A 25045-nucleotide genomic window follows, 5' to 3' on the forward strand; every position below is an offset into this window, starting at 1 on the left:
AAAACGTACGAAATGCCCCAAGCTGATGACTAGTTGGGGGAGAGAGGGAGATGGACATGTACAATTACAACATCCATAATATAAGGAGTTTTATGGCATTGACCATTGAGTGACTATAAGATCATTTAACCAGTGTGCATGTACGACTATGCATGTCTACCCGGTTGTGTGTGTGTACGGTTTCTTAAAGTGGTAGCGACTCTTTTTATTTCTGGGCCGAAGTAAGGCCCAATGTTGTCCGGCTCGGCTCCCTCCCAAGTTGGGCCCACTCTATCGTCCCAGTATGGGCCTTGCATTGAGAGACGGCCCACTTGAATATCCTGTGCCACGCGCGTCCCTGGCGAACACCGGCCGGAGCTCCTCCACGGCGTACGGCGGCGCATCTTGCAAGGCAACACCCCACGTATCAGAACACCGTCGTCGTCGTCTCCCCTCGCGCCGGTCGGCGTAATACGTACGGCCGCCGCCGCGTGATCGCCGGAGCCTCGACGCCATACCTCACGCCAGCATCAGCTCACAACATTCAACAAGTGTAACCGCGTACGTCAGCCGTGACGCCATCCATGGCTCGGACTGCAGAGCTTAAATTAGCTTATATATATATTAAATTTGTTTGGTGCTCAATGGTGCCCGGGCACCATTGTTAAAATTGAATATATACCCAATTCAAATGAGTATGAAATTTTTTCAATTACTTATATATTAACATTAACTACTTTACTAACTAGTTCAAAGCAAGTTTGAACTAAATTTGAACTTGTTTTTGTTAGATTTTGATTCTAGGTATATAGCATCCATACATATAATTAGTTAGGTATCTAATCATGGATTGTGAATAAAGTTAAATTTGAATTGTTTTGTTGATAGGTATAGGCATGAATCGAATTATTATAACTAGGTATATACTCACAATTTGAAAATTTTGAAAAATTTAAGTGATTTTGTGCATTAGATATCATGGTGCCCCATATGAGTGTCATATATATATATATATATATATATATATATATATATATATATATATATATATATATATATGTATATATACACACACACACTAAAGATGGAGAGGAAGATGAAAATTAAGTTTTTTTAGGTAAAACGAGGTGGTATTAACGTGTGATTTATTGAGTTTTAATTATTATAAACTTGAAAAATATATTAATATAATATTTTATAACAACTTCCATATAGAAAGTTTTCACACGAAACACACCATTTAGCAATTTGAAAAGCATGCAACGAAAAATTAATTTTTATCCAACTCTTGTTAGAGAAAAGAACAGAGCCGACGAACCAACTGACCAACGGAGCCATCAAATCCGGCTGGGCTGTCATGCATCCGACGCCCGCCGCCGCCGCCGTCACCGGCGAGCATGACGACAACGAGCTAGCGGCGTGCGTCGTCGTCGTCGACTTCTGGGCTAACGGGTTCGGGATGCGGGCGCGGATCGCGCTGCACGTGCTGCAGGTCGGGTTCGGGTTCGTGGAGGAGGACCTGCGGATCCGCGAGAGGAGTGACCTCGTGCTCAGGATGAACCCGGTCCACCGCTCCGTCCCCATCCTGATTCATCGTGGCCGTCCGATCTACGGCTCCATCAACATCCTCCAGTACATCGACGAGGTCTGGGCCAAACGGGTCGGCACCCGCTTGCTTCCGCCTGACCCGCTTAAGAGGGCCAGTGCTCGCTTTTGGGCTGACTTCGTTGACCATGAGGTCGGTCTCTCAATTTATTCTTGATCATCTGCGTGTATAAATGAATTCAGTTTTGTGCATAATTATCAAGATGAATTGAGTTGGTGTTGAGACTAAGGCCTTGTTTCTTTCAGCTTAGGATTATTATAATCTAAATTATTGAGTCAGATTACTATAAACTTGATTGTTATAATCTGTAGTAGAATAAATGGCTAGTTGTTTCTTTCTTAGGTTATTAGAGCCTAAATTATTGGGTTTGCAAGTCTAAAGAGAGAGTGGGTGATATGGTCGGTAATTTTTCACCTAATAAACTGAAAAAGCTCACCTAAATGAGCTTATCATATTATAATAAGCTAGGCTCTAGATTATAATAGGCTACTTCAATAAGTTGTATATTTCTTTTAGCTTACTCCCAATAATCTGGATTATAATAATCCCAAGCTGAAAGAAATAGGGCCAAAATACTAATATACTATATTTTACTATATTTCTTTTTATCTATGATAATTTAGGTGTTCAGCACGCAAACGAGATTCTTAAAGAGCAAGGGCGAGGAGAAGGAGATGGCCAAGGCAGAGCTCCTAGATCAACTGAGACGCCTCGAGGGAGTTCTCGGGGACAGGAGCTTCTTCTCCGGTGACGAGTTTGGGTTCCTAGACATCGTGCTCATACCTTTCTCAAGCATGTTCCATGGTTACAAGCAGCATATGGTGGGTTTGATCTAAAGTCGAAGTGTCCATTCCTGATGCAGTGGGTGAAGAGGTGCAAAGAAAGGGAGAGCATGAGGCAAGTCCTTCCCGACGAAGGAGAGATGTATGAGTTGCACAAGAAATGGTACGGCATAGAGTGAGCCGGTTTTGCTTATTAGCCACAAGTGGTGCGACATATCTAGAAATGTTGGTATACGTGTGTGAGTAATGTGTGCGTATATATGAGTATATGCATATGTCCTGAGAGTCGGAGCATGACAGGTGGGTTCATTGGTTAGTAGAGAGTGCAATGTGGAGTTTTATTGGAATAGAATATAAATTTGACTTCCTAAACTTTTGTTAGAGCATCACCAACAGTCTACCTATATGATTCCCAAAACTAATTTTGAGGGATTTTAGTCCAAAAATCAGCTCCAACATATCCCCTACTCTCCTACCCGAGTTTTGGAGTTCCCTTCCCCCGGTTCCTTGCTCCGTTTATATACGGGCGCGAAAGTCACTCCCAATCACGCAATCCTGCCTCTCTCCTTCGTTCCCGCGCATGGGAGATAGCGATCTTTCTGCGCGTGAAAAAAAACGGAATTTTCTCTTGGTAGTTTAACAAAAGAGTCCACTTTTAAGTTTTAGGGATTGAATTTAGGCTATCTGTTGGAGGGAGGAGTTTTTTCACTTCCTATTTTCAGTTTAGGAAACCTAAAAACAATTTTTTAGGAGAAAATTATAGATAATCTGTTGATAATGCTCTTAGGCTGGCTAAATAGGTATTTGTAGAGCCAAAAATAACCACTCTATTGGAGATGCGCTCTGATGCGTTTCATACCAATCGAACAGCTCCTATTTCATTTTGGTTTGTCTAAGGCACTCTAATGATGATCTATTTAGTATTAATAATTGCCCCTATTAATAACACATGTAATTAAGCCAACACTAATCCTAATTCTTTCTTTTTACTAAATTTACAATATACCATTTCAACACGTGTGAAGCCATAAGATGAGTTATTAAATGTTGTGTGTAGTATTATTCCCTATTAATTACTATAAAACTTCAATTTAACTTATTTAATACTACATCCATCCCAAAATAATTATATATATAATTATATATATTAATTAAGGTTTGAGAAGAAAAACTATATTGCTCTTCATTAAATGGTGTGTTTATGTGAATGTAGAAAGATGATTGAGAGGAAAATAGGGAGAAATTTGAATAGATGATTAATGGACAATTAGTACTCTACTCTAGAGTGATAATTATTTTGGGACAAATTTTAAATCCTAAAAATATAATTATTTTGTGATGGAGGGAGTACTTGTTAAATGTAGTTATTATTACTGATTTTTGATTATCTACTTTGTTTACCCGTAACAATATATTTACATATGTCCAGATTCAAAAAATTAGGATTGGGTTTTTTTTGGACGGATGGAGTACGTGGTTTCACATATTCTGATCAGTAGATTCAACAACCAAACCAGGGAGAAGTCGAGCTGGAGCAGTAATAAATGGGTCCCAACTCCAATCTGCGGACGGTACTGGGCCCACGTGTAGACGAGAAGATAACGCACGCTTACCTCGCGGTGGGCCCCACCTGGCAGTGACCTCCCGCCCCCACCCTTCCCCACGTGTTCTCCTCTTCCCCGCCACGACGAAGCAGCCAAGAAACAAACGTAGCATCTCCTCCCCCCGCTTCCTTCCGGTGGGAGACGAGGCGAGACGCGCCTCGGTTTTATCCGCGTCCCTAGCTTAGAGAGAGAGAGAGAGAGAAGGGCGTTTGACCTGTGACCCCGGCGGCGGCGGCGGCGACGAGCGCGCCATGGCAGGTTCGTCGCGCGCCTTTCCCCTTCCCCCCTTCCCGAACCCTAGCTAGATCCCCTCGATCCCTAGGTTGCTCCGCCCGATTGGGCTCGATTTTGCGCTCCCTGTGTTAGGGTGGTCGATTTGGCTTCGAATTTTGTCCTTGTGGGGGACTCGAATTGGTTTGCCCCAAGAGGGGTCAGGGGGAATCGCTCGCGGTAGGTTGTTTGGTCGCTTGAACTGCTTCGTCATGGATGGGAGGGGAGACCGGTGTTAATGTTGGGGGGATTTCTTTTTTTTTTTTTTTTTTTGAAAGTTCACCGGTGGGGAGAGATTCCATGGGGGGATTTCATGGGGGCGTGGGGGTGACAGAGAGCGCGCTAGGGACTGGAGAGATGTCGCTGGTGTTTTTTTTTCTTTTTTGTTGAATTATTATTACTCAGCATGAACACGGGGGATGAACTGGAGCTAGGCGTAGATGCAGGGGGGCTACTTATGATTTCATTGCCTTTGAGAGTGTTCTCATGTTCTCCGTGTTAGCGCTGGTGATAATTTCGTAGGCGGCGCTTCAGCGGGAGAGTTCTTTTACCTCTGTGGCCATGTCAGCTAGCACTTGAGCTTGATTTGATTGGTGCCTCAAGTAGTGCCTATGCTTGTGTTGTTGTTATTCCTGAATCGCCAATGATTCTCGATCCATACTTGCTTAAGAGCTAGGTGTGTGTGAATTACGGCCTGACCTTTTCGATTTTGCACTGATAGCTTATTTATTCCGTTGCATGCCCGATCCGTTTTCCCTACAATTGTAATATTTGGTCTTAGCATATGATGCTCGTCTGTCATGTTAACTTGGTACACTCGATAGCTTTAGGTGTTCTTTCCATTCTAAAGATGGGAGTTACTATCGCTGTGCTCTTAAGCCGGTTATTCAACTTGTGCCTAGTAGCATTTTGGTTGCCCTTAATGGTTGGGATGAATTCTCAAGGTAACATGTGAATGTGCTTTGCAGGTTCACCACCAAAGCCGTGGGAACGTGCTGGGGCTGAGGGAACTTCTGGCCCAGCACCTTTTAAGCCCCCATCTGGTGGCACCACTAGCGATGTAGTTGAAGCTTCTGGTACAGCTAAACCCGGAGAAACCGTCACCGCGACAGAGAGGAACCTCTCTGCCAATGTAAATAACCCTGTCTCGAGGCCTATGCCACAACGTCCGTGGCAGCAGACGTCTGGCTATGGAAACACTTATGGAGGTAATCAACTTCCTTGAAACCATTGTTTTGTTTGGGATTTCTTTGATAAGCCTCAGATGGTAACTCTTCCTTTTTGTTACAGGTTATGGATCCAATATGTACAGTTCGTACGGTGGATTCGGCAATACCTATGGTAGTGGTGGACTCTACGGAAATAGCATGTATTCTAGTTATGGTGGAGGTTATGGTGGTAGCCTTTACGGAGGTTCTGGGATGTATGGTGGAGGCATGTATAACAGTGGGTTGGGAGGCTCTTATGGTGGTTATGGCATGGGTGGCATGGGTGGTATGGGTGGTATGGGCGGTATGGGCATGGGCCCTTACGGTAACCAGGATCCGAATTCATTTGGCCCTCCTGCACCACCACCAAGTGTCTGGGTGTCCTTCCTACGAGTGGTAAAATACTTTTCTTTATTCATTATTCTGTTTTTTGTTTTACTTTGTCCAGTTCATGTCAAGATTCTGCAAACTATCCTCTGTATAACATTATCGATTACAATCATCGTCAGACTAAAAGAACTCAAATCTTTCTTTACATCTTCTTTTTTTCCGGTTTTCAACCCACAAATACTTCATTTTGGTGAACTTATGTCAAACTCTGTAGTTCTTCATATTTGTTTGTTTTCTTTTGTTTGATGCCACAACCTTTTTCCGGTTTTCAACCCACAAATACTTCATTTTGGTGAACTTATGTCAAACTCTGTAGTTCTTCATATTTGTTTGTTTTCTTTTGTTTGATGCCACAACCTTTGTGCTTTATCATGCCAACTAAGTATTACATTTGATCATGTTCAGTAACATTATTTTCTTTTCGGATAAAGATTGCTTTATCATCTATGAAACACACAACACCATGTCTGTGAAGTAGCATCTCATTTTAACAGCATATCCATTCAAGAATCATTATTTTCCTTACTCCTTGACCTGTGCCTAAGCTAGTAATTATGCTCTGAGCTTGCTGCAGATGCATGGTGTTGTCAATTTCTTTGGGCGAGTTGCATTCCTTGTTGAGCAGAACACACAAGCATTCTATTTGTTTATCACAGCTATGTTGCAGGTATTTTGATCTTACGGCTTCCCTTGGTTTTGGTTCTAAATTTGCTAATACTTACACGAACTTACTGAGTTCTTGTATCGTGGTCGCGACAGCTCTTTGATCGGTCTGGGATGCTTTATGGCGAACTTGCCAGATTTGTCTTGCGCATGTTAGGAATCCGAACAAAGTCAAAGAAGGGCAAGGTTCAGGGCCCAGATACCCCAGCTTTCGAGGGACCTGTGCAGCAGTTCATTGAGGCACCAAAAGGGAACAACTCATGGGACAACGTTTGGGGAAACTGAGACGCCTTCTATATAATGCAAAATTTAAGTTGAACATACAGTTTACAAAGGAATTATCATGGCATGAGAGGTTGCATGTCAGCAGTGAATCGAAACGAAGAGTACTGTTGTTAAGGTGAATTACCTGCTGGAATTGGGGTTGACAGATAGATACTCTACTTTCTGAATTTCACGCCGATCTGTGATATATCCTAGTCCTAGTGGACAGGTCCAAGATGTTGTGGGCAGGTACAGTTTTTGCCCAGATGATGCAATGGTATTTAAAGTAAGTATGTTGTATCTTGTGGGTAATCAATACTGTACCTGGAAGAGTTGGGCAAAATGTATTAATGTATCGTTTTCCTTGTTTTTCATCATAACATATGGAGTTGATTTTGACTGAAGTTTGCCTCGGACGTGCTGGTGGAGTGGTGGTACTTCATCAGGACTGTCATGCAAATGCTTTGGTTTGTTCTCTGTACATTCCTGGTCACTGAGAATTGCAGCAACATATAAACTCAAATCTCCAATTGTTTCCGCTACAAATTGAACCAAACAACTTTGTGCTGAATCATCTATATCACCTGATAGTCTGTCGACTGTACCGCATCGGAGCAGGTTAAAAGCAATCGAATGAACAGGCAGTGCAGGAAAACAACTATTCCGAAAAATTGTCATCACTAATAAAGTACCCAGAAAAAGTAGCAAAACTGCCAAAACCGCCACGTCCGTAGCACGCTAAAACCTCTGATGAATTCCGAGACAAAAGCTGCCGCAATTATCTCCAACGAAAATACCAAAACATTCGGCAGAGAAATGGACAAATAAAAGCCATTTTTTGTGATAAAGGGAGGAGATAAACCCAGGGCAGAAACAAATTCCTAGACAAGTGAATTTTCTTTTCTGGGGCTGGAAGAGCAGGAATGGAGGTGCAGGAGAGGATGAGGAAGCAGTGTAGGAGAGCCATCCTCTCTGCACACCTCCAATAGCTCATCCAAACAACAGCTATCTCACTCTCCCTCCATGTCTCTACTCTCTAGCAATTCAACAATTATTTTCCTTTGTTTTGTCTTCATCTACAAATGCTTGGTCATCACCCTCATCTCTTATATTACTCTCACCTCCACCACACCCTCCATTTCTTGCTTCCATTTGTCTTGCTTGGCTCTTCACTCTCCCCCTGTTCCTGCAGGGGTCAGGCACTGCCTGCTACAAGGTAAAAAACTCACTGGAGATTAAGAACAATTATTAATTTCATTCTTGATTCAGTACATGGTCCAATTTACATGCTCTATTGAATTGATGGTGTCTTAATTTGGAAAACATTTTGCATGGATGGATTTCAACAAGTGTTCTGATGATGAAAGCCTGACTGTTCTTTACTTTCTTCAGACAAAGAATCCACTTGCATGTAGTAGAGGGATTTGAAGTTATTCTTATGTTTTCTTGGTTAAATCAAGCAGCTGTTTTCTTGTTTGGTCCAGAGTGGTGTAGGTGATTCGGCTAGCTCAGTGCGAAGATGGGGGAGATCACCAATGTCACGGAGTACCAGGCCATCGCGAAGCAGAAGCTTCCGAAGATGATCTACGACTACTATGCATCTGGGGCCGAGGACGAGTGGACTCTCCAGGAGAACAGGGAGGCCTTCGCCAGGATCCTGTAAGTATTCAATGTTCTTTTTTGCTATGTTACAGCTCCTGCCACTGTTACACTTTTGTGCATGGTTTTTTCTTGTGGGAGTGTAAGTGAGAAGTGTAAAATAGCTGGGCCTTAAGTATTGTTTGGTAATCAGCCTTTAATACACATTTTTTGGGTAAATTTTACTTCCCTAATCCTTTTGGGGTAAATTTTTAGTGGTTATTTGTGAGCAATAACATGTTTGTTGATGCAGTTTTGGTTCTATGCTTGGTATAAATAATTGTTCTCTTATTATACTGAATTTTCTATTGTATCTGATTCACCTAACATAACATTATCGAAAAAATTAAAAAAAAAAGCCAGCATGTTCATCGTTCTTCGACAACTTTCATTTGTCATAGTTGATCCTGAAAATCCATTCTCATACCATACCATAACTAAATGTTTCATGTTGCTAGATACTGAAGAACAGATGTGGTTTTCCTGTTTATGTACAGTTGGTTGCTCAAATAATTTATCAGTACAAATTTTTGCAGCTTCATCATTAGTTCATTACCCATCTCCTCATATGTTCTGTTTTGGCCAGGTTTCGCCCACGCATACTGATCGACGTATCCAAGATTGACATGGCCACAACAGTCCTGGGGTTCAAGATTTCAATGCCCATTATGATTGCTCCCTCTGCCATGCAGAAGATGGCTCACCCAGATGGTATGCTTTTGTGAGATTTTCATTTGGTTTTGCTTAATCATGTTAGAGTAATAGAGCTATATGTCTAACACAAAAGGATATCATGTTAGAGTAATCCATAAATAACTGAAGCTGCTGAACTTTTCAAAGCAACATGTAAATTCTTTCTGCTTTGCCTACCATGTACAATAGAGCTAATATTGGTCCAATCTTTATATTGATTCAGGAGAGTATGCAACTGCGCGTGCTGCATCAGCAGCGGGCACTATAATGGTTGGTCGATGTTCCAATGGATCACAAATAGAATTCTACTTATGAAATTAATCAATCCAGTTAATGACACTGAAGTACTGAACACAACCTTGTGCCCTTTTTTTTTAATCTTCAGACATTGTCATCATGGGCTACTTCAAGCGTTGAGGAGGTTGCCTCAACTGGACCAGGGATTCGTTTCTTCCAGCTTTATGTAAACACACTACACAATCTCTGCTAATACTATTAGTTTCTTCGTTTGATTGTCCTTATCAAGGATCATGTACCTTGGATCTCTGTAGGTTTACAAAGACAGGAGGGTGGTGGAGCAGCTTGTTAGGAGAGCTGAAAGGGCTGGATTCAAGGCGATTGCGCTTACGGTGGATACTCCGCGACTTGGCCGTAGGGAGGCTGACATCAAGAACAGGTGCCCTCAATCTTTTCCATGGACTGAACACACCAGTTATATCTTCTGCATTACAAAAATGAGCATGGGAAGCATACACTGAAATGAGCAAAACATAAGATCCCACATGTATCAGGATTTGAAACAAGCAGCCTGTCTGTGGATGTTGTTGCAGGTTTGTTCTGCCACCATTTTTGACACTGAAGAACTTTGAAGGCCTGGAGCTGGGGAAAATGGACCAGGTGAAACTCATCTCTCAGCACACATCGTGGACACCAAGTTCCTCTAATCTCTCATGGAACTAATCTCCCATTCTGATGATCAGGCTAGCGATTCAGGACTGGCTTCTTACGTCGCCGGGCAAATCGATCGCACCCTGAGCTGGAAGGTAGCATCACGCCATTGCCAGTCCTGTTTATCTGCTTCTCTGATCGAATTTACTGACATGAAGATGACAATAGCTGCTTGATTACTTGTTCATCACTGTGATCAACTGATGAATCATATATCAAATGTTAAACAATGATGTGAATTATATTTTGTGCAGGATGTGAAGTGGCTGCAGACCATCACCACGCTGCCGATCCTGGTGAAGGGAGTGATCACTGCAGAAGACAGTAAAGCCATTGCCTCATCTCTACATTACATGCTCCGATCATTAACTCGAATGCAAAGCCACTGACAGTGTGATCGAATTGCAGCGAGGCTCGCCGTGGAGAACGGCGCGGCCGGCATCATCGTGTCCAACCACGGCGCCCGCCAGCTGGACTACGTCCCGGCCACCATCAGCGCCCTCGAGGAGGTACTCGATCATCTTCAACCTCGCATCGATGGTTTCTGCAGATTCGATCAGTACAGTACAGTGATCGATCTCTTTGGTTTTCGGCGGTGTGCAGGTTGTGAAGGCGGCTCGCGGGCAGCTCCCCGTCTTCCTCGACGGCGGCGTCCGCCGCGGCACCGACGTCTTCAAGGCGCTCGCCCTCGGCGCCGCCGGCGTCTTCGTGAGTACACCGGCGAACTAGCAAATCCATCAATGATTGCGAGAGGTGAATTCTCAACTGGTCGATTTCGTGTTCTTGCAGATCGGGAGGCCGGTGGTGTTCTCGCTGGCGGCGGCGGGGGAGGCCGGAGTCCGGAACGTGCTGCAGATGCTCCGCGACGAGTTCGAGCTCACCATGGCGCTCAGCGGCTGCACCTCCCTCGCCGACATCACCCGCAACCACGTCATCACCGAGGCCGACAAGCTCGGCGTCATGCCGTCTCGCTTGTAAACAACAACGACGGCAAACTTGTCGCCGTCGATCGATCGCCGGCCGGCCGCCGCGACACGCTTTGCCGGCCGACGGATGATCGGCCGGGAATGAAGAAGAAGGTAGTAGCTGCCGAAGAAAAGATTGGAAGATACAAAGTTCTATAATTTTGGATGATGCTGCGTCATGTACTGTTGTTAATTGTCGAGTGATTGATCACCTGTACCTAATTAAATGGTTTCTTGGATTATTGGCGGTTTATACTAAACGAACAAATTAATACCATACGGTCTCTTCCTGATTGCAAATATTTTGCATGTGAATTATTCCCTCCGTTTCAAAATAATCTGTTAAGATTCCTAGTGTTAATGGTGTCTAAATGAAATAATTGCTAAAGTATGTGAATTTATTTCCCTAATTCGGTATAAACTTTGAAGCCACAAAATCCAAATGTAGTTTACGGAAACAAAATCTAAAGTATTTAGCTAGTTAGTTTTTTTTTATGATGCAACCTTATTCAAGTTTAAATCTTAAACTTGATGACACAGGTCACGCATGTATTAACTTTATTAATCTCAACATATACCGGATTTAGAGATATATTCATAAGAGTAAATTAAGCTGTCTTCATATAGGTAAATGTACACGCATGTACATGTATGGGCGTCTGTGTATATATCATGTTAAAAAAAAAAAACTCAACCAGTTAGTACAAAATTTGGTTGAGCTAAAAACAATTAAAGAACCTAATGAAACATAACTCATCAATTAAACAAACTACTAGGTACTCATATTTTGTCATGTGTGGATCATAACAAAGAAAGAAAAAGAGAAGAGGAGAAAGAAAATAAAACTTGTGTCGTCTCATCGGCGGCGCCGGCGAGCGGCTGGCCTATCGCCGGGCGTACAGCGGCGCGGCGGCCCTCGTCTTCCTCTTCTCGAGGAATCGCTGCAGCGACCGCTTCATGGACAGCCCGCTCGCCGCCGGCGGCTGGTTCATCGTCGGCGCCGCCGCCGCGGCCGCCTGAAGGCCCGCGCGAGGAGAAACCAGCGCCGGCCGGGGCGGCGTCGCGCTGCCGCTGCCGCTGCCGCTGTGGCTGCTGCTGCTGCCGGCGACGTCGCAGTGCCGCGCCGCCGCCGTGGAAACGCCGCCGCCGCTGCTGCTCTCGCCCTGGTGGTAGTGGTGATCGTCCCTACCCTGTATTTGCTGCTGCTGCTGCTTGCCGAAATTTCCTTGGCTCGCCATGGATATGATCGTCCTCGCCTGGATGCCATAAATCAATCAGAACACAAAAATCAAACCGAATAATTTAATCATTACTTAATGAAATTACAAAATGCACAACAAAACACTAATCAGTTATTACCAATAGTACCTACACCATTAATTTTTTTTATAAATACTTGACCATTCATCTTATTTTAATTTTTAAAAATTTATGTAAGTATAAAATAAATTAAATCAGGCTTAAAGAATCAAATCATAATAAATTAAATCATAATTACATATTTTTTTAATAAAATGAAGGATCAAATTAACATATCTAAAATGTTAACAACACCATATATTAAAAAATGGGAGAGTACATGTACTCTATTTGTTGTCGTGAAAATATCTCATGTCGACAGGAGTAGATCAAATCGACGATATGGATTGCATGAATCGATCAGAGTCAAAAGCATCGGTGAGCAAAGTGGTTGCTTTTGTGAATATATAAATGTTAGTTTGTGCTGGCGACAGCGATGGATTAAGACCAAAACTAACATTGTTTTAGTTGGTCAAGTCTAAATTAATGAATTGAGGTGTGTTCTCACTACCTAGCTGCTTGGTTTGCTGGGGAGCCCAGCAAAACAACGTGCTTGCATATGATAGGTATGCATTATTAATTCCGCGTTAATTATTATTAATTGGTCAATGACGCAGCCACCAGCTAAAGGTAGACTAGTGTTCTACAGTAAGTCTTTACTTTTGTTCTGTCCCCTTGATTTGGTACAACACGTGTATAAATTGTTCAGTAGTAAGAATCTTCAAGTTTCAACCATGCTGTTGGACCTACCCCTGTTAATTAACTAATCTAGATGGAGACCAAATTTTGGTGTGTTAATTAATTAATTAAAAAAATTACAATATGTATATAGTTTGTGAACATATTGTTTTGTGTATCTACACAGCCTAAATATGAGAAATGATAACGGAGATACTGCTGTGAACTTGAAATTAACAGATTGGAGTGAGCTAAACTTCAAGTTAATTTGGATATTAGTAGAGGTCTAGACTTTGCAAAACGGAATAAGCTAGGAAGTAAATCAAGGGAGATATTAGCAATCCTCTTAATGCTTCTATCCCAAGGTTATTTGAACTATATATAGACGCATTTCGTTATTAAAAATAAAAATCATATATGTGTATATGCTTGAGCTAATTAAAGTTTCATTTGTTTGGGGAAATAAGCTAGATATAGCTAGGATGAGGAACAAATAACATTTCCCATCCCATTACCAGCTGTCAGAATGCTATATATCAACAATGAGGTTAATTAACTAAGTTCAGAGATCTCCCTAAAAAAGGGGTTAATTAATTTTTTTAGGTTGGTTAATTAATTTGTTAGTAGTGATCTATAGATCCAGGCTGGTAATTAGACGATCGATGATCATAATAAGAACACGAAAATCCAGAGAGATTAACAGATGTTGATCGAAATGAATGATCAGGAAACCCAAATTAATTAAATTAATTAATTACCTGTAGCTCGGTGACGTTGACGGCGCACATCCGGCCGTTGTAGAAGATGGTCAAGTTCCTCCTCGCCTCCGCCGCCGCCGTCGCCGGCGCCGGGTCAGCACTTGTACTGTCGTCCCCGGTCCTCAGCCGGAGGCTCAGCTCCACCTCCACGTCGCCGCCGTCGTCTCTCCTCCGCTCCTCCGCCATCGATCGATCGATCAATCCGACGACTATATATATAGCTTCGTCGTCGATCGATCAATCAAATTCTTCTTCCTCTCTGATCAATCGATCAATCAATCGATCGATCGATCAATTCTTCTTCTTCCTCTTCGATCGATCGGTGGATCAATCAGCTAGCTAGCTAGCTATAGCCAATTCGTCGTACGTCGTCGTCTTCTCCACCTCCGGCGATTGGTGGTGGTCGTCTTGTTATCATATGCGGGGAATTGAATGAAGAAGAAGAAGATGAGGATGAATAAAATGGAAGGGAAAGGTTGGGCGCGCGCGGGTGGTGGTTTTGGGCGCGAGAGTAGCTGGATGGCTTTGCTGGCACACGCCTTAATTAATTCCTCATCGGTTCATATAATCCAATCAAGTATATATACGCGCCTCGCGCACGTGGAAAATGCGCGGCAAATTAAGGAACGAAACAAGAAAAGAATAAGCGGTGGCTGGCCGAGCTCATCTAGCTGGAATTATATATATATATATTTCATCTTATTTTTTCATTTTGTTTTATTTTTGACCACATGAGACATTAATTTGAGAATATTTGTGACCAATCGATCTCGATCTCATTTTGTTAATCGTTTTAAATGGAGAACGTGCGGAGCTCAAGGGCCCACATGTCATTAGCACGTCAATGGCTGTCCTTCCTTAATATTCGCGTTTTCTTAAGCATGTCAATGGCTGGTTATTACATGGTGTATATGTGTTAACATATTGGAAACGTGCCTTTTTCTTTGTTTGTTCTTGCATGTTTCTATTTTTCGGTCTATGGGGGGTCAAAAATTACTGACGTCCGGTTCTACATCCTCTCCCTTTGTTTTTCTTCCCTTTAAAGTTTTGATAATTATCTAGATGCATGTTGCAACAGTTTTTTTCCCCTGTTTTCTATTTTTGGCATTACATCCTATGGCAAGTTCCTTGCCCACCTCACTAAAATCCTGTTTAAAAGCCTATTCGCTTATGTACGCGTGTGTAATATTTATAGGCAAATTAGGCACCACACATGTGTTTCCCTATCCATTCCTTCGTTTTTCTTTCTTTAGTTTCCATATTTAGTTGCTTTATTCACACCCGCACGGCTAGTGCATTTTAATTTTATATTGATCACTCATGAGTCACAGAATCCTTTATACCGTTTGCAAATTAATGATCAGTATTAAATATTTTTGTATTTGTTGTCAAAATTAGTGATTGCTTGTTTTGGTATTATAGGTCAACTAAAATACCAAATGAATATAATCTAAACTTGCATAGCAACAACTGAAATATATAACATTCTGCAACAACTTTAAGTATTATTTTTTTATGGATTAACCTAGATAAAAATTTATATTATCGAGTTTTCTTTTCATATTGGCAAGAATCTACACCAAATGAAAGTATTGTTTTTACCTTTAAGCTATAACATAGTAGTATATTCCATGTATCACCCCAAGAATTTTTTTTAACATATGTGCACGTGGTTGGATTTAGATATAGCAGGTAATTTAAAAAGGTATAGATTAACATAACAGGGGAAAATCAATCACTTGACGCTAGAGTACTTGTTGGAGCTCCATAATCGATCTCTTGTTATCCCGCACAACGTAGGCCAATATATTAATTCAGTGGCGACTTCGTGAAAAAAAGAAATAAAAAAGGACATGAATAAAAAATGTTCCATCGATAGATCGATGTAATGGTAATGCATAATGCTTGTGAATATGCAGTAGTATAGGTGTACGTCACATTGAACATATGTACTTACTGTGTTTCATGTAAGACTTTTTAGCATTGTTCATATTCAAATAGATGTTAATGAATTAAGACTTTCTATGTATGTCTAGATTCATTAACATATAAATGTCGACAATGCTAGAAAGACTTATATTATGAAACGGAGAAAGTATATATACATATATTCATTAAAAGTCTCTCCAAGAGTTGGAATCAAGAACGTGCAGGAGAGAGCGAAAGTTAATTAAGAACGCTATATATATTAATTAAAAGTGACACATTTCCAAGTACTAGCCTACAAGGAGAAATATTTGTCATATGTTGCACTTTCATCCATTAATTTCATCTTCTTAATCTTTGAAGGCTGGCTAGCTTTAATTATATATTTGTCATGTCGATCGCATCCTATATATGTACCTAATATCTCGGCGTCTATATATATATTGCAACGTTGTCAATCACATATTCAGACGTGAACGCAAAGCATACCGATTATGCATATCCCTGTGTTTCGAATATCTCGTGTTCCATGAGTAGTATGGTGTCTATACATGTATGCATTCAACTTGTACTTGAAAAAAACAATAATTTTAAACTCGCCGAAGCTCGATTGATAGGCCCTTCGGTAGAACCTGTTCGACGATACCTAGAGATTTGAGTCTCAAAGATCGGATAAATATGCGGTGAGAACTTAAGTTAGGTGGAAAATCATGCATGCAAACGCTGATCAAAAAGTCATTTCATTAAAAAATAAAACATCTAAATGAGATGATATACACAACCATCACTACTAGAAACTAGATTACTTATGACGGCTAAAAACCGTCAGGATAAAACAAAAACACGTCAGGAAAATTGTTTGTGACGTGTCAACGTCAGGAAAATTCCGTCAGGACTAGCTTGTCAGAGAAAATAAATTTGGGTGACGGAGGCGCGTCAGGATTAATTTTCCTGACGTGTACTCACGTCAGGGATAGTTTTCTCGACGTTGATGTGAGCAGTCAGCGATATTCATCTATCGCTGATGGTCTCCCCTGTCACAGTTTTGCAGTGGCTTTTTCTGATGGTTATGACCGTCAGGAAAATATATTTCCCTGACAGTTAGACAACTAGCCGCAAATCATCAGGAGAAAACCTACCAGAACGTAGGCATGAATCAAATATACACATTACAATATCAAAAGTACTCATTTCCAGTATTCATCATGATCACATACACCATGGAGAGGCATTCAAGATGTGCTAGTATTACAACCACCAGAGTTGTTGTTCCCACCGATGTTGCTTCCATCATTGGCATTCAAACTGCTAGTATTATTGCCATTGCAGTTGTTGTCGCCGTTGTTATTGCCACCATTGCCAGAGGCGGTGTTACATCCATCGCTGTTGTTGTTCCCATTGTCCTCAACTGGCTGTGAGACTACATGGGAAGAACTTGTTCCCTGCAGCAGTTCGAAATGAAGTTTATAAGAATTCAGTCCAATTAACCAGTACTGAAAACGCATGCCAATGCAACTAGAAGAAATAATAAGTAAAACACAGTGGTCTATCAAAGTTCATATGCAATCCTTTTGTACTATATTGAACAAATGTTGGAGTAACTATAACCTTCTAAACCAATTTTCTGTTTTGTGCAAGATGCAAGTCATCTCAAACTAAAATAATATATTTTGTCTTACCATCTCAATTATTTGAGAATGTGACTACAAGGCCAACTGTTACAACAATCAACATGAGCCCAATCCCTCACTGTAAGTGCTGCATTGTCTGTTCTCACTCTGACATACCAATACGAATTAGTTTGCTATTTCAATAGGGCAACCAAATTGTACTGGCACAATATAAATATTCAGCTAGTTCATCTATGAGTAACCACAGCAGTATAGGAGAAAATACTTAGGTAAATAACTAAAATAATTGAACTCCGCTTACCTGTGCAAATGGATCTTCCTCTTCTACTGGACAGTCCAATTCTTGTGGTACTTGTTCACCCAACTTTTCATAAAGTGCCTACATTTAAAAAGTAGCCAACTGGGTTTAGAAACTAAAAACTAAAACTGAGAGTAAAAGTATATTGTAACTTCATACCAATAACAACTTGTCAGTTCGTTCCTGTTTTTTGCGCATGTATTGATTCTCCCGGAGTAGTTGTTCATTTTGTCGGGCCATATTCTGAGTTTGTTGAGCCATATTTTGGAAAGCAATTGAATTGGCAGGTCGAACATTTCTTGATTTGGCCATAGCCAAAATATTAGCCTTCCTAACAGGTCCATTCGCTATCTGTATGCGACCATGTGGCAAGCCACCATTGGTGCTGTACAATACATTCTCATCTAGGTCTCTTTGTTGCCAATCATCTGGATATTTAGCCCTAAGACCTGTTAAATAATCAGTCTACAAAAAGGTTGGAATTTAGTACCAAACAAAACATTCCTTCAATGGAAAGAATAGAAGCAGAAACCATACCACATGCTTTTGTGCTTTCTGGCTTGGGATTGGTCCAATATTTCCATCATTATCTATATTTTTAAAGCCAGTCTTCATTGCACTAAAAGTGTTTAGTGTTGTAGCTTTCTCAGATCCAAATTTTACTCCCTAAAACATAATTGGTTTGATGAGCAATACCCTATGAATAAAACTAATGAAAAACCATGCTGAAAAGATATGGTACCATATATTGTTGTGTCTCTGTGAATGGCCGGGAACCTCCTCGGTTTTGGGCAACATCCTCAGAATTAAGGCGTGCTTGTTGGCCTCTCTTTCTTTTTGCCTTGAACTCTTCAGTACACCAATAATCTGCAAGGTATAAAAATCCATTGTCTCTGCACCAATCAACAGGGCCATCCTTATATTCATCAACTTCAAGTTCCTTTGGGCGTGCTAATGCATCATCAATCTGCTCCCCAATTTTATCATGGTACACCTTGACAGAATCGACACGAAGCTGATACATCATTTGCCTCACTGATTTCGCTGCATAATTTTCCAAAACACGGTCAGCCTCTACCTTGTCCGCCTCACTGACACAGAATGCATTCTGCATGTACCAAGTTAATATATATTAGATAGCAATTTAATTGCTTGTCAATGTAATTTGAAGGACATTTTAACAATGACTTACCCAAAATTCTTGCTTCACCTTATCTGCCTTTGTGACTCCTGAGTCGTCTTCCTTTTCATAGTAATCAAACCATGAGGTTGCTGGACGGCTGCTGATGATTAAACCATTCTCATCCTTCTCTTCAATAATGCAAGGGTATTCTCGTTTAAGAATAATTCCCATATGTGTACCATATTTGGGGTCTGATTTCAATAGAGGGTATGTTATGTACTCAAATTGCCTAAAGAAAACACCCATGTGAGAATTGTTCCATTAAGAGGAGAAAAACATAGACAACACATGTACAGAGCTTTTGTATACATACCCATATTAGATTTGAAGAACATGTATGCTACTCAATTTATCACGTCACAAACATATCGGCTTTGAACAATATAAATTCTATAGAACAGAAATTAAGACAGCCTCTAATTTATTGGAGCAGTTAACAAAGTAATAAGCATTAGTAGAAAATCTGTAGGGTTCTAGAAATGCAGATACTTACTCATCACCTCGAGGTTTCAGCGCGATCTTTCGACCCCGCGGAGGTACTTTTAGTGTAGTTCTTGAGCCCTTCTTCCTCCCTCTTTTATTTGGTGGCGCACTGCTCATGCCACTTCTAGAAATATTGGTGGCTTGGGAGGCATTATCAGTATTGCTACTATTACCAGTACAAAGTCTCTGGGAGGAGTTAGCACCGGAGTTATTACTGCCACCTCCATTGATCATTTCCGGGACTCTGTTTTTTTGCATTAGTAGCACTAGCATTGCTCCTTGTGGAGATGTTCCTGCCTTGTTGCTGTCTTGCAAGCCGCTTCCGATGAATGCTGTTTATTTCCTGCAATGTTATATCCATTTATTAGTTTTAGAAGAGCACCATCGGTCCATAAAAAAAGAAGAATAATAGCATATATTTTCATAGCATGGAATCATTCAAACAAATAATAATCCATCAGTGCTTAATATAAAACCTTTATAAAGTACAAAATGACCTTAGGTACTTAAAGGTTAAAAAGTCATATGAAAGTTGGCAGCTGCATAAATAAATTAACAGACACAAAATACAATAGATATTTATAGATATTTCAATCTCAATAGCTTAAACTAAAAATCATTTGGATCATAAGCTGGGGGCTGTGTCCCTTCATCTTCTTCATCATTTTCTTCTTCTTCTTCTTCTTCTTCTTCTTCTTCGTCGTCGTCTTCTTCATTGTCATCTTCATTGTAATTATCTTCAGCCTGCGTTTGCTTTTCTAGGAATTCTAAGTCTTTTGCATTGGTTATCTCATCCAAAATAGGTGGAGTCATATTTCCTAAGTCAGCCCTAAGGTCAATAATAAAAGTGCCTTCCAATCCATCTTCTTGATAGAATGATACATCTTGGGTTTGATCATCATTTGGGTTGGAATCATTATTTGTGTTCTCAACTTTCTGGACATAACCCCGTGGATTGACATGATGTACAACCCACCATTCTGATAGATCACGTCTTGTAGTGCATGGGTAAGGCAAATAATATACTTGTGTAACTTGACTAGCCATCACAAATGGTTCAAAAGTTGAAAGCCTAGACGTGTGCTTAATTTCAACTAAACCCAAATTGTCAGTACGCCGAACACCGGTAGATGTTGGGTCAAACCAATAACAGTCAAACAAAACCAATTCAAGGTTCATGCTGCCTTCCCAACTAATCTTGAGTATGTCTTTAATAATACCATAGTACTCTAGCACATCATTGTTTTCGCCAACACAAGACACACACACCCCACTGTTGGTTGTTGTTAACCCTGATTTCTTGCTCTCATACTTCTCTGAACGATACCTATATCCATTGATATCATAAACTCCATAAGTGGAAACTGTACTTCGAAAACCATAAGACATTTGACGCAAAGCATTGTGTATACTAGATGACTTCATGCACTGCAAATGAAAGATATTAGTGTTAGTTTTAGTTGATTGCAGATTGAAGGAAAGACAATGTCTCAAGTGGTTAGAGTCATACTTCAGTTCTGAACCAATCAAAGAAATTAGGCCCATTTCTAATGCCACGACCAGATTTCCATCCATTTAATCGCAAGTCTCGCAACTGATTTGGTGTTGGTGAAATTCGGCTCTTCCATTGTTCCTTATCATATTTACTACATTAACAAACTTATTTAGAATTATGGCATAAAAATATATGAATGACTCATAGTAGATTTGAAACGTACTTGAAGAAATCATCCATTTCTGGTGTGTTTGTCAATATGTATAAGGTAGCAGCCTTGTACTGTTCTATTGTGAGTGCACGGCAGCCCCGTGGGCTAATACACCGACCAGGGTACTGAAATATTTCTAGGTTGCATGTACTATCAAATTGTGAGCTGCCATCATCATATCGATGCATCTTGTTTCTAGCAGACCGAACTTTAGGATTGAAATAGAGTGAAAGAAAATTAGATGTTTCCTCAACTAGGTAGGCCTCAACAATGGAACCCTCAACTCAAGCTTTATTTCACACTTTCTTTCTAAGTTTTTGGATAAACCTACATGGCAGGACCAAATGCATTAGGGTTAGTAAACTCTATAAAAACAAGTTAATGTTTTACTTCTTGTTTTACCTCTCTTATGGATAATTCCAACGAAATTGGACAGGACCTCCAAGTCGAGCTTCATAGGGAAGATGTATGATGAGATGTTGCATTGGATTAAAGAAACCAGGTGGGAATATTTTTTCCAATTTGCAAATAAGAACAGCTACATTCTCTTGTAAAGAGCGGATGGTATCCTTGTTTAGTTCTTTTGCACATAACTGCCTATAAAAGAAACTGAGCTCTGCCAAACACTTCCAAACACTCTCTGGAATAAATCCACGGAATGCAACAGGTAGCAAACGTTCCATGAAAACATGGTAGTCATGACTTTTTAGGCCAAAAAATTTTCTTTGTAGTAGGTTAACCCCACGCCTAATATTGGCAGCATATCCATCAGGAAGCTTTAGTTCTTGAAACCATTTGAGAATTGTTGTCTTGTCATTCCTATCAATACAAAATGATGCCCTTGGTTTATGCCATTTTCCATTACCCTTCGACACTAATTGCAGTAATGGACGACTACAAATTTCAGCCAAATCTTTCCTTGCCTTCACATTATCCTTTGTTTTATCTTGTATGTCAAAGCATGTGTTCCATATAGATTCAGCTACATTTTTCTCATTATGCATCAAATCAATATTGTGCCGTAGCTTCAGCTTATCAAAGTACGGAAGTTGCCAAAAACAGCTTATATGAGTCCAATGGTGTGTTTTACCAAAGTTTTCCGTATCATCCACACACGCGTACATTTCTTCTTTAATTTCTTCTCCTGTTAGAATCCTTGGTGGCTCATCAAGCATAAATGTGTTCTTTCTAAATGCATTTAGTTGAGTTCTGAATTCATGTTCGTTGGGTAGAAAGCGTCTATGACAATCAAATCAACAAGGCTTTCTACCATTACGGAGCTGAAAAGATTGAGAATCACCCATACAAATTGGACATGCCAAACGACCATGGGTGCTCCACCCAGCAAATATCCCATATGCAGGAAAATCATGGATTGACCATAGAAATATTGCCCTCATTGTAAAGTTTTGCTTGCGTGAAGCATCCCAGGTTTCTACCCCGTCCCATAACTTCAGAAGTTCATCAACTAAAGGTTGCATTAGAACACTTAATGTTTTCCCTGGATGCTCTGGTCCATGGATGACAAGACTAAGGAATGTGTACTCGGGCCTCATACACACACCGGGAGGGAAATTTAAGGAAGTTATAAATACTGGCCAGCAAGAGTATGGAACAACACCTAAACTATATGGAGTAAACCCATCAGTTGCTAAAGCAAGACGAACATTTCTTGGATTTTGTGCAAAATCTTGAAAGTCCTCATCAAATTGTTGCCATGCCTCGCCATCACATGGGTGAACCATGTTACCAGATTGTGAGCGACTATGGGACTGCAGTAATCTTGCTATCTCCTCATGTGCATATAACCTTTGTAATCTATCCTTAATAGGCAGGTAGCGCAAAACTTTACGTGGGGTTTTGTTTTGGCCATTCTCATAACGAGAAGTACCACAGAAATCACACTTCTCTTTATGCTCATCTTCCTTGTAGTAAAGCATGCAGTTGTTGTAACAAACATCAATTTTAACATATGGCATACCAAGACCTTCTAGCAATTTTTTTGAACGGTAAAAGTCCTTAGCCAACTTAGACTCAGGAGGTAAGAATTCATGGATTATCCCTAAAACATCATCATAATGTGCAACTGACATGTTATACTGTGACTTCATAGCTAGCAAACGAGCTACAGCTGAGAGACATGAGTGTGTTGTATTCTCATGGATCAATTCATCAGCACTAGCAACCATCCTATAGAATGCTTTAGCATAATGTGCAGGTTCTTCACTACTTTCTGGTGGTTGTGCACTGGCTAAGTCAACCAACATATTATCCATCCTATCAGATTCACCAAATCCCTCATGATCTATTAATGAAGGCCCAGGATCATTGTCATTTATCACTGGTCTCTCACCATGTGATGTCCATATTCCATAGTTCTCTTTATATCCGTATTTGCACAAGTGCAACTCTATTGTATCCCTTTTGTGCCTAAAATAATTCCGACATTGGGCGCATGGACACTTAATAGTACCATCTTTAACAACTTCTTGCATAGAAAATGCACGGTTTAAGAACTGTGTTGTATTATCAATCCATTCATTAGTGGGAGCTTTGCCACGTGTCCAACCACTATACATCCATTCACGACTTGTCATTCTGTGGTTAAAAACAAATTCAATTCTTAATAAATTATTTTAACGTGCATATATGTCACTCTTATTTATCATACCATAAATAACATCATCTACATAGCACAAAAAGAAATTATGTACAATATAATCAACATTTAGAATGAAAAGGTTCATGTGAAGCTTGTTATTGTTCTATCACTTACTGCACAAAATATATTACAGTGAAGTAAGTTGAAAATCCTGGTTACCTCGGATTTGGTATTGACAATGAGACGATGGTAAGCAATAACTTGTCAGCACTTCAGATGAGTTCGACGCAATCTGTAAATATTAGCCAACATTACAGTTCCATTTTGCATAGTAAAGGTGAAACTTTCAAGAAAAGTATGTATGTCATGCTTTTACTAAGATGCACCAGGATGATGGTGTATCATCCTTTAAGAGAAAATCACTCTTTTTATGAAGCTCGAAGTTTATTCACTGCCTACAAGCTCAATTGTGCTAAAATTACTATTCTCTCATAGGAACATAAATGTTGTATAGTCCAAACAACAACAAAATTACTATTATCTCAGAATAAAGCATTCATTGACAGGAGGATAGTGACATGCTTAGAGTGCTGAAGAAATTAATACTTACGAATAGTGAGGGATTTATTCAAACTAGCAGTCAAAATTTAAAGATCTTTGGGATAAATTCCATGCTACCAGTATAAAGCTTGTAATTAAATTCTAGAGAAAAAAAACCAGCAGACCCATGGGAGTATTGCCTCAAATCATATGAAAATCCCTAAGAACTGCAAGCTTTATCAGAGTTCATTAAAAATAAACAAAAAAGTACCTGTTGCCCTACAGCTTAACAAGTGCAGCAAGAGGAGTCGACGGAGTCCCGGGATTAGGTCCTGATCTGGATGGAGATGAGGCAAGGATTGACTGCAGCTTCAGCTCTGGACTTGGAGCAAATCCACAGGCGCTGCAGCCATAGATTGACGCGGCAACATCTTCTAGTCCACCATTGGAGCAAACCCTAGCCATAGGAGAGCTACAATATGAAGGGGATTCGAGGGGAGAAACCTACATGGGTGGATTTGAAGGATTTGGAGTGGGGAAGAGGAAGAGGCTGGATGGATTTGAAGGATTTGGAGTGGGGAAGAGGAAGAGGAGGCTGGAGGGGATGAGAAGAGGAGAAGGATTAGATGGAAGTGAAGAGGCTTCTGGACAGGGTGGTGAATGAAGTGGTTTTCTCTCTCTCTCTTTTTTTTATGTGTGCCCGCGAAACACCAATTTTTTTGGCGCTCTGTCCATCCATCTGGCGCCAAAGCGAAAATAGCTGCCCACCTAACTCCCACCAAAACCTATTATTTTCACTGACTGCCCCATTCACGTTAGAAAAATCACATTATTGTGACAGGTTGTGAATCCTCGTCAAGAAAATTCTATTTTTCTGACGTTAGTACAGGCTCGTCAGGAAAATTACATTTTTCGCGATAGGAGCCATTGT

At 40.6% G+C, this 25045-nt stretch overlaps 4 protein-coding genes and 1 pseudogene across 10 annotated transcripts; 3 read left to right on the forward strand and 2 right to left on the reverse strand.

Annotated features, from left to right (window-relative positions):
• The first annotated feature begins 1336 nt into the window (after window positions 1-1336).
• On the forward strand, window positions 1337-2546 carry LOC127779289 (glutathione S-transferase U19-like; annotated as a pseudogene).
• Window positions 2547-5181: 2635 nt separating this feature from the next.
• LOC127779034 (peroxisomal membrane protein 13) lies at window positions 5182-7170 on the forward strand. The gene is made up of 4 exons (XM_052305710.1): window positions 5182-5449; window positions 5532-5845; window positions 6414-6506; window positions 6599-7170. Exons 1-4 carry the CDS (start codon window positions 5197-5199, stop codon window positions 6785-6787), a joined length of 849 nt encoding a protein of 282 aa, XP_052161670.1. The 5' UTR covers window positions 5182-5196; the 3' UTR covers window positions 6788-7170.
• Window positions 7171-7730: 560 nt separating this feature from the next.
• Window positions 7731-11287, forward strand: LOC127779033 (glycolate oxidase 5). Its single transcript, XM_052305709.1, has 12 exons — window positions 7731-7982; window positions 8251-8425; window positions 8991-9115; window positions 9321-9367; window positions 9483-9560; window positions 9649-9773; window positions 9928-9994; window positions 10078-10140; window positions 10300-10369; window positions 10454-10554; window positions 10649-10753; window positions 10835-11287. The coding sequence occupies exons 2-12, from the start codon at window positions 8286-8288 to the stop codon at window positions 11021-11023; spliced, it is 1110 nt and encodes a 369-aa protein (XP_052161669.1). The 5' UTR covers window positions 7731-7982; window positions 8251-8285; the 3' UTR covers window positions 11024-11287.
• Window positions 11288-11771: 484 nt separating this feature from the next.
• LOC127780124 (protein TIFY 5) lies at window positions 11772-14282 on the reverse strand. The gene is made up of 2 exons (XM_052307081.1): window positions 13746-14282; window positions 11772-12266 (listed from the first exon to the last, which is right to left on the reverse strand). The coding sequence occupies exons 1-2, from the start codon at window positions 13929-13931 to the stop codon at window positions 11895-11897; spliced, it is 558 nt and encodes a 185-aa protein (XP_052163041.1). The 5' UTR covers window positions 13932-14282; the 3' UTR covers window positions 11772-11894.
• Window positions 14283-16817: 2535 nt separating this feature from the next.
• On the reverse strand, window positions 16818-24788 carry LOC127780757 (uncharacterized). Of its 7 annotated transcripts, XM_052307709.1 has the most exons (13): window positions 24386-24788; window positions 23794-23866; window positions 21375-23570; window positions 20985-21299; window positions 20777-20912; window positions 20594-20694; window positions 19277-19609; window positions 18793-19012; window positions 18343-18708; window positions 18138-18266; window positions 17760-18065; window positions 17604-17681; window positions 16818-17113 (listed from the first exon to the last, which is right to left on the reverse strand). In XM_052307709.1, exons 7-13 carry the CDS (start codon window positions 19537-19539, stop codon window positions 16904-16906), a joined length of 1572 nt encoding a protein of 523 aa, XP_052163669.1. In that variant the 5' UTR covers window positions 19540-19609; window positions 20594-20694; window positions 20777-20912; window positions 20985-21299; window positions 21375-23570; window positions 23794-23866; window positions 24386-24788; the 3' UTR covers window positions 16818-16903. The 7 variants fall into 7 exon arrangements, with proteins under 7 accessions (XP_052163669.1, XP_052163667.1, XP_052163670.1 ...); XM_052307707.1 differs by having other exon boundaries at window positions 20985-23570; XM_052307710.1 differs by lacking the exons at window positions 20985-21299; window positions 21375-23570.
• Between the last annotated feature and the right edge of the window lie 257 nt (window positions 24789-25045).

This window comes from Oryza glaberrima, chromosome 7, assembly GCF_000147395.1.
Source record: "Oryza glaberrima chromosome 7, OglaRS2, whole genome shotgun sequence".
Lineage (NCBI taxonomy): Eukaryota > Viridiplantae > Streptophyta > Magnoliopsida > Poales > Poaceae > Oryza > Oryza glaberrima.

Coding starts and splice junctions, on each gene's coding strand:
- LOC127779034 (XM_052305710.1), top strand. CDS start 5,197: ATGTGCTTTGCAGGTTCACCACCAAAGCCGTGGGAACGTGCTGGGGCT. Junction 5,450..5,531: donor CTATGGAAACACTTATGGAG/GTAATCAACTTC, acceptor TTTTTGTTACAG/GTTATGGATCCAATATGTAC. Junction 6,507..6,598: donor TTATCACAGCTATGTTGCAG/GTATTTTGATCT, acceptor TGGTCGCGACAG/CTCTTTGATCGGTCTGGGAT.
- LOC127779033 (XM_052305709.1), top strand. CDS start 8,286: ATGGGGGAGATCACCAATGTCACGGAGTACCAGGCCATCGCGAAGCAG. Junction 9,116..9,320: donor GAAGATGGCTCACCCAGATG/GTATGCTTTTGT, acceptor ATATTGATTCAG/GAGAGTATGCAACTGCGCGT. Junction 9,995..10,077: donor AGCTGGGGAAAATGGACCAG/GTGAAACTCATC, acceptor TCTGATGATCAG/GCTAGCGATTCAGGACTGGC.
- LOC127780124 (XM_052307081.1), bottom strand. CDS start 13,931: ATGGCGGAGGAGCGGAGGAGAGACGACGGCGGCGACGTGGAGGTGGAG. Junction 12,267..13,745: donor TCAACGTCACCGAGCTACAG/GTAATTAATTAA, acceptor TATGGCATCCAG/GCGAGGACGATCATATCCAT.
- LOC127780757 (XM_052307706.1), bottom strand. CDS start 19,539: ATGCTAGTGCTACTAATGCAAAAAAACAGAGTCCCGGAAATGATCAAT. Junction 19,013..19,276: donor CTGAAACCTCGAGGTGATGA/GTAAGTATCTGC, acceptor TGTTTTCTTTAG/GCAATTTGAGTACATAACAT. Junction 18,267..18,342: donor CAGAGACACAACAATATATG/GTACCATATCTT, acceptor ATTATGTTTTAG/GGAGTAAAATTTGGATCTGA.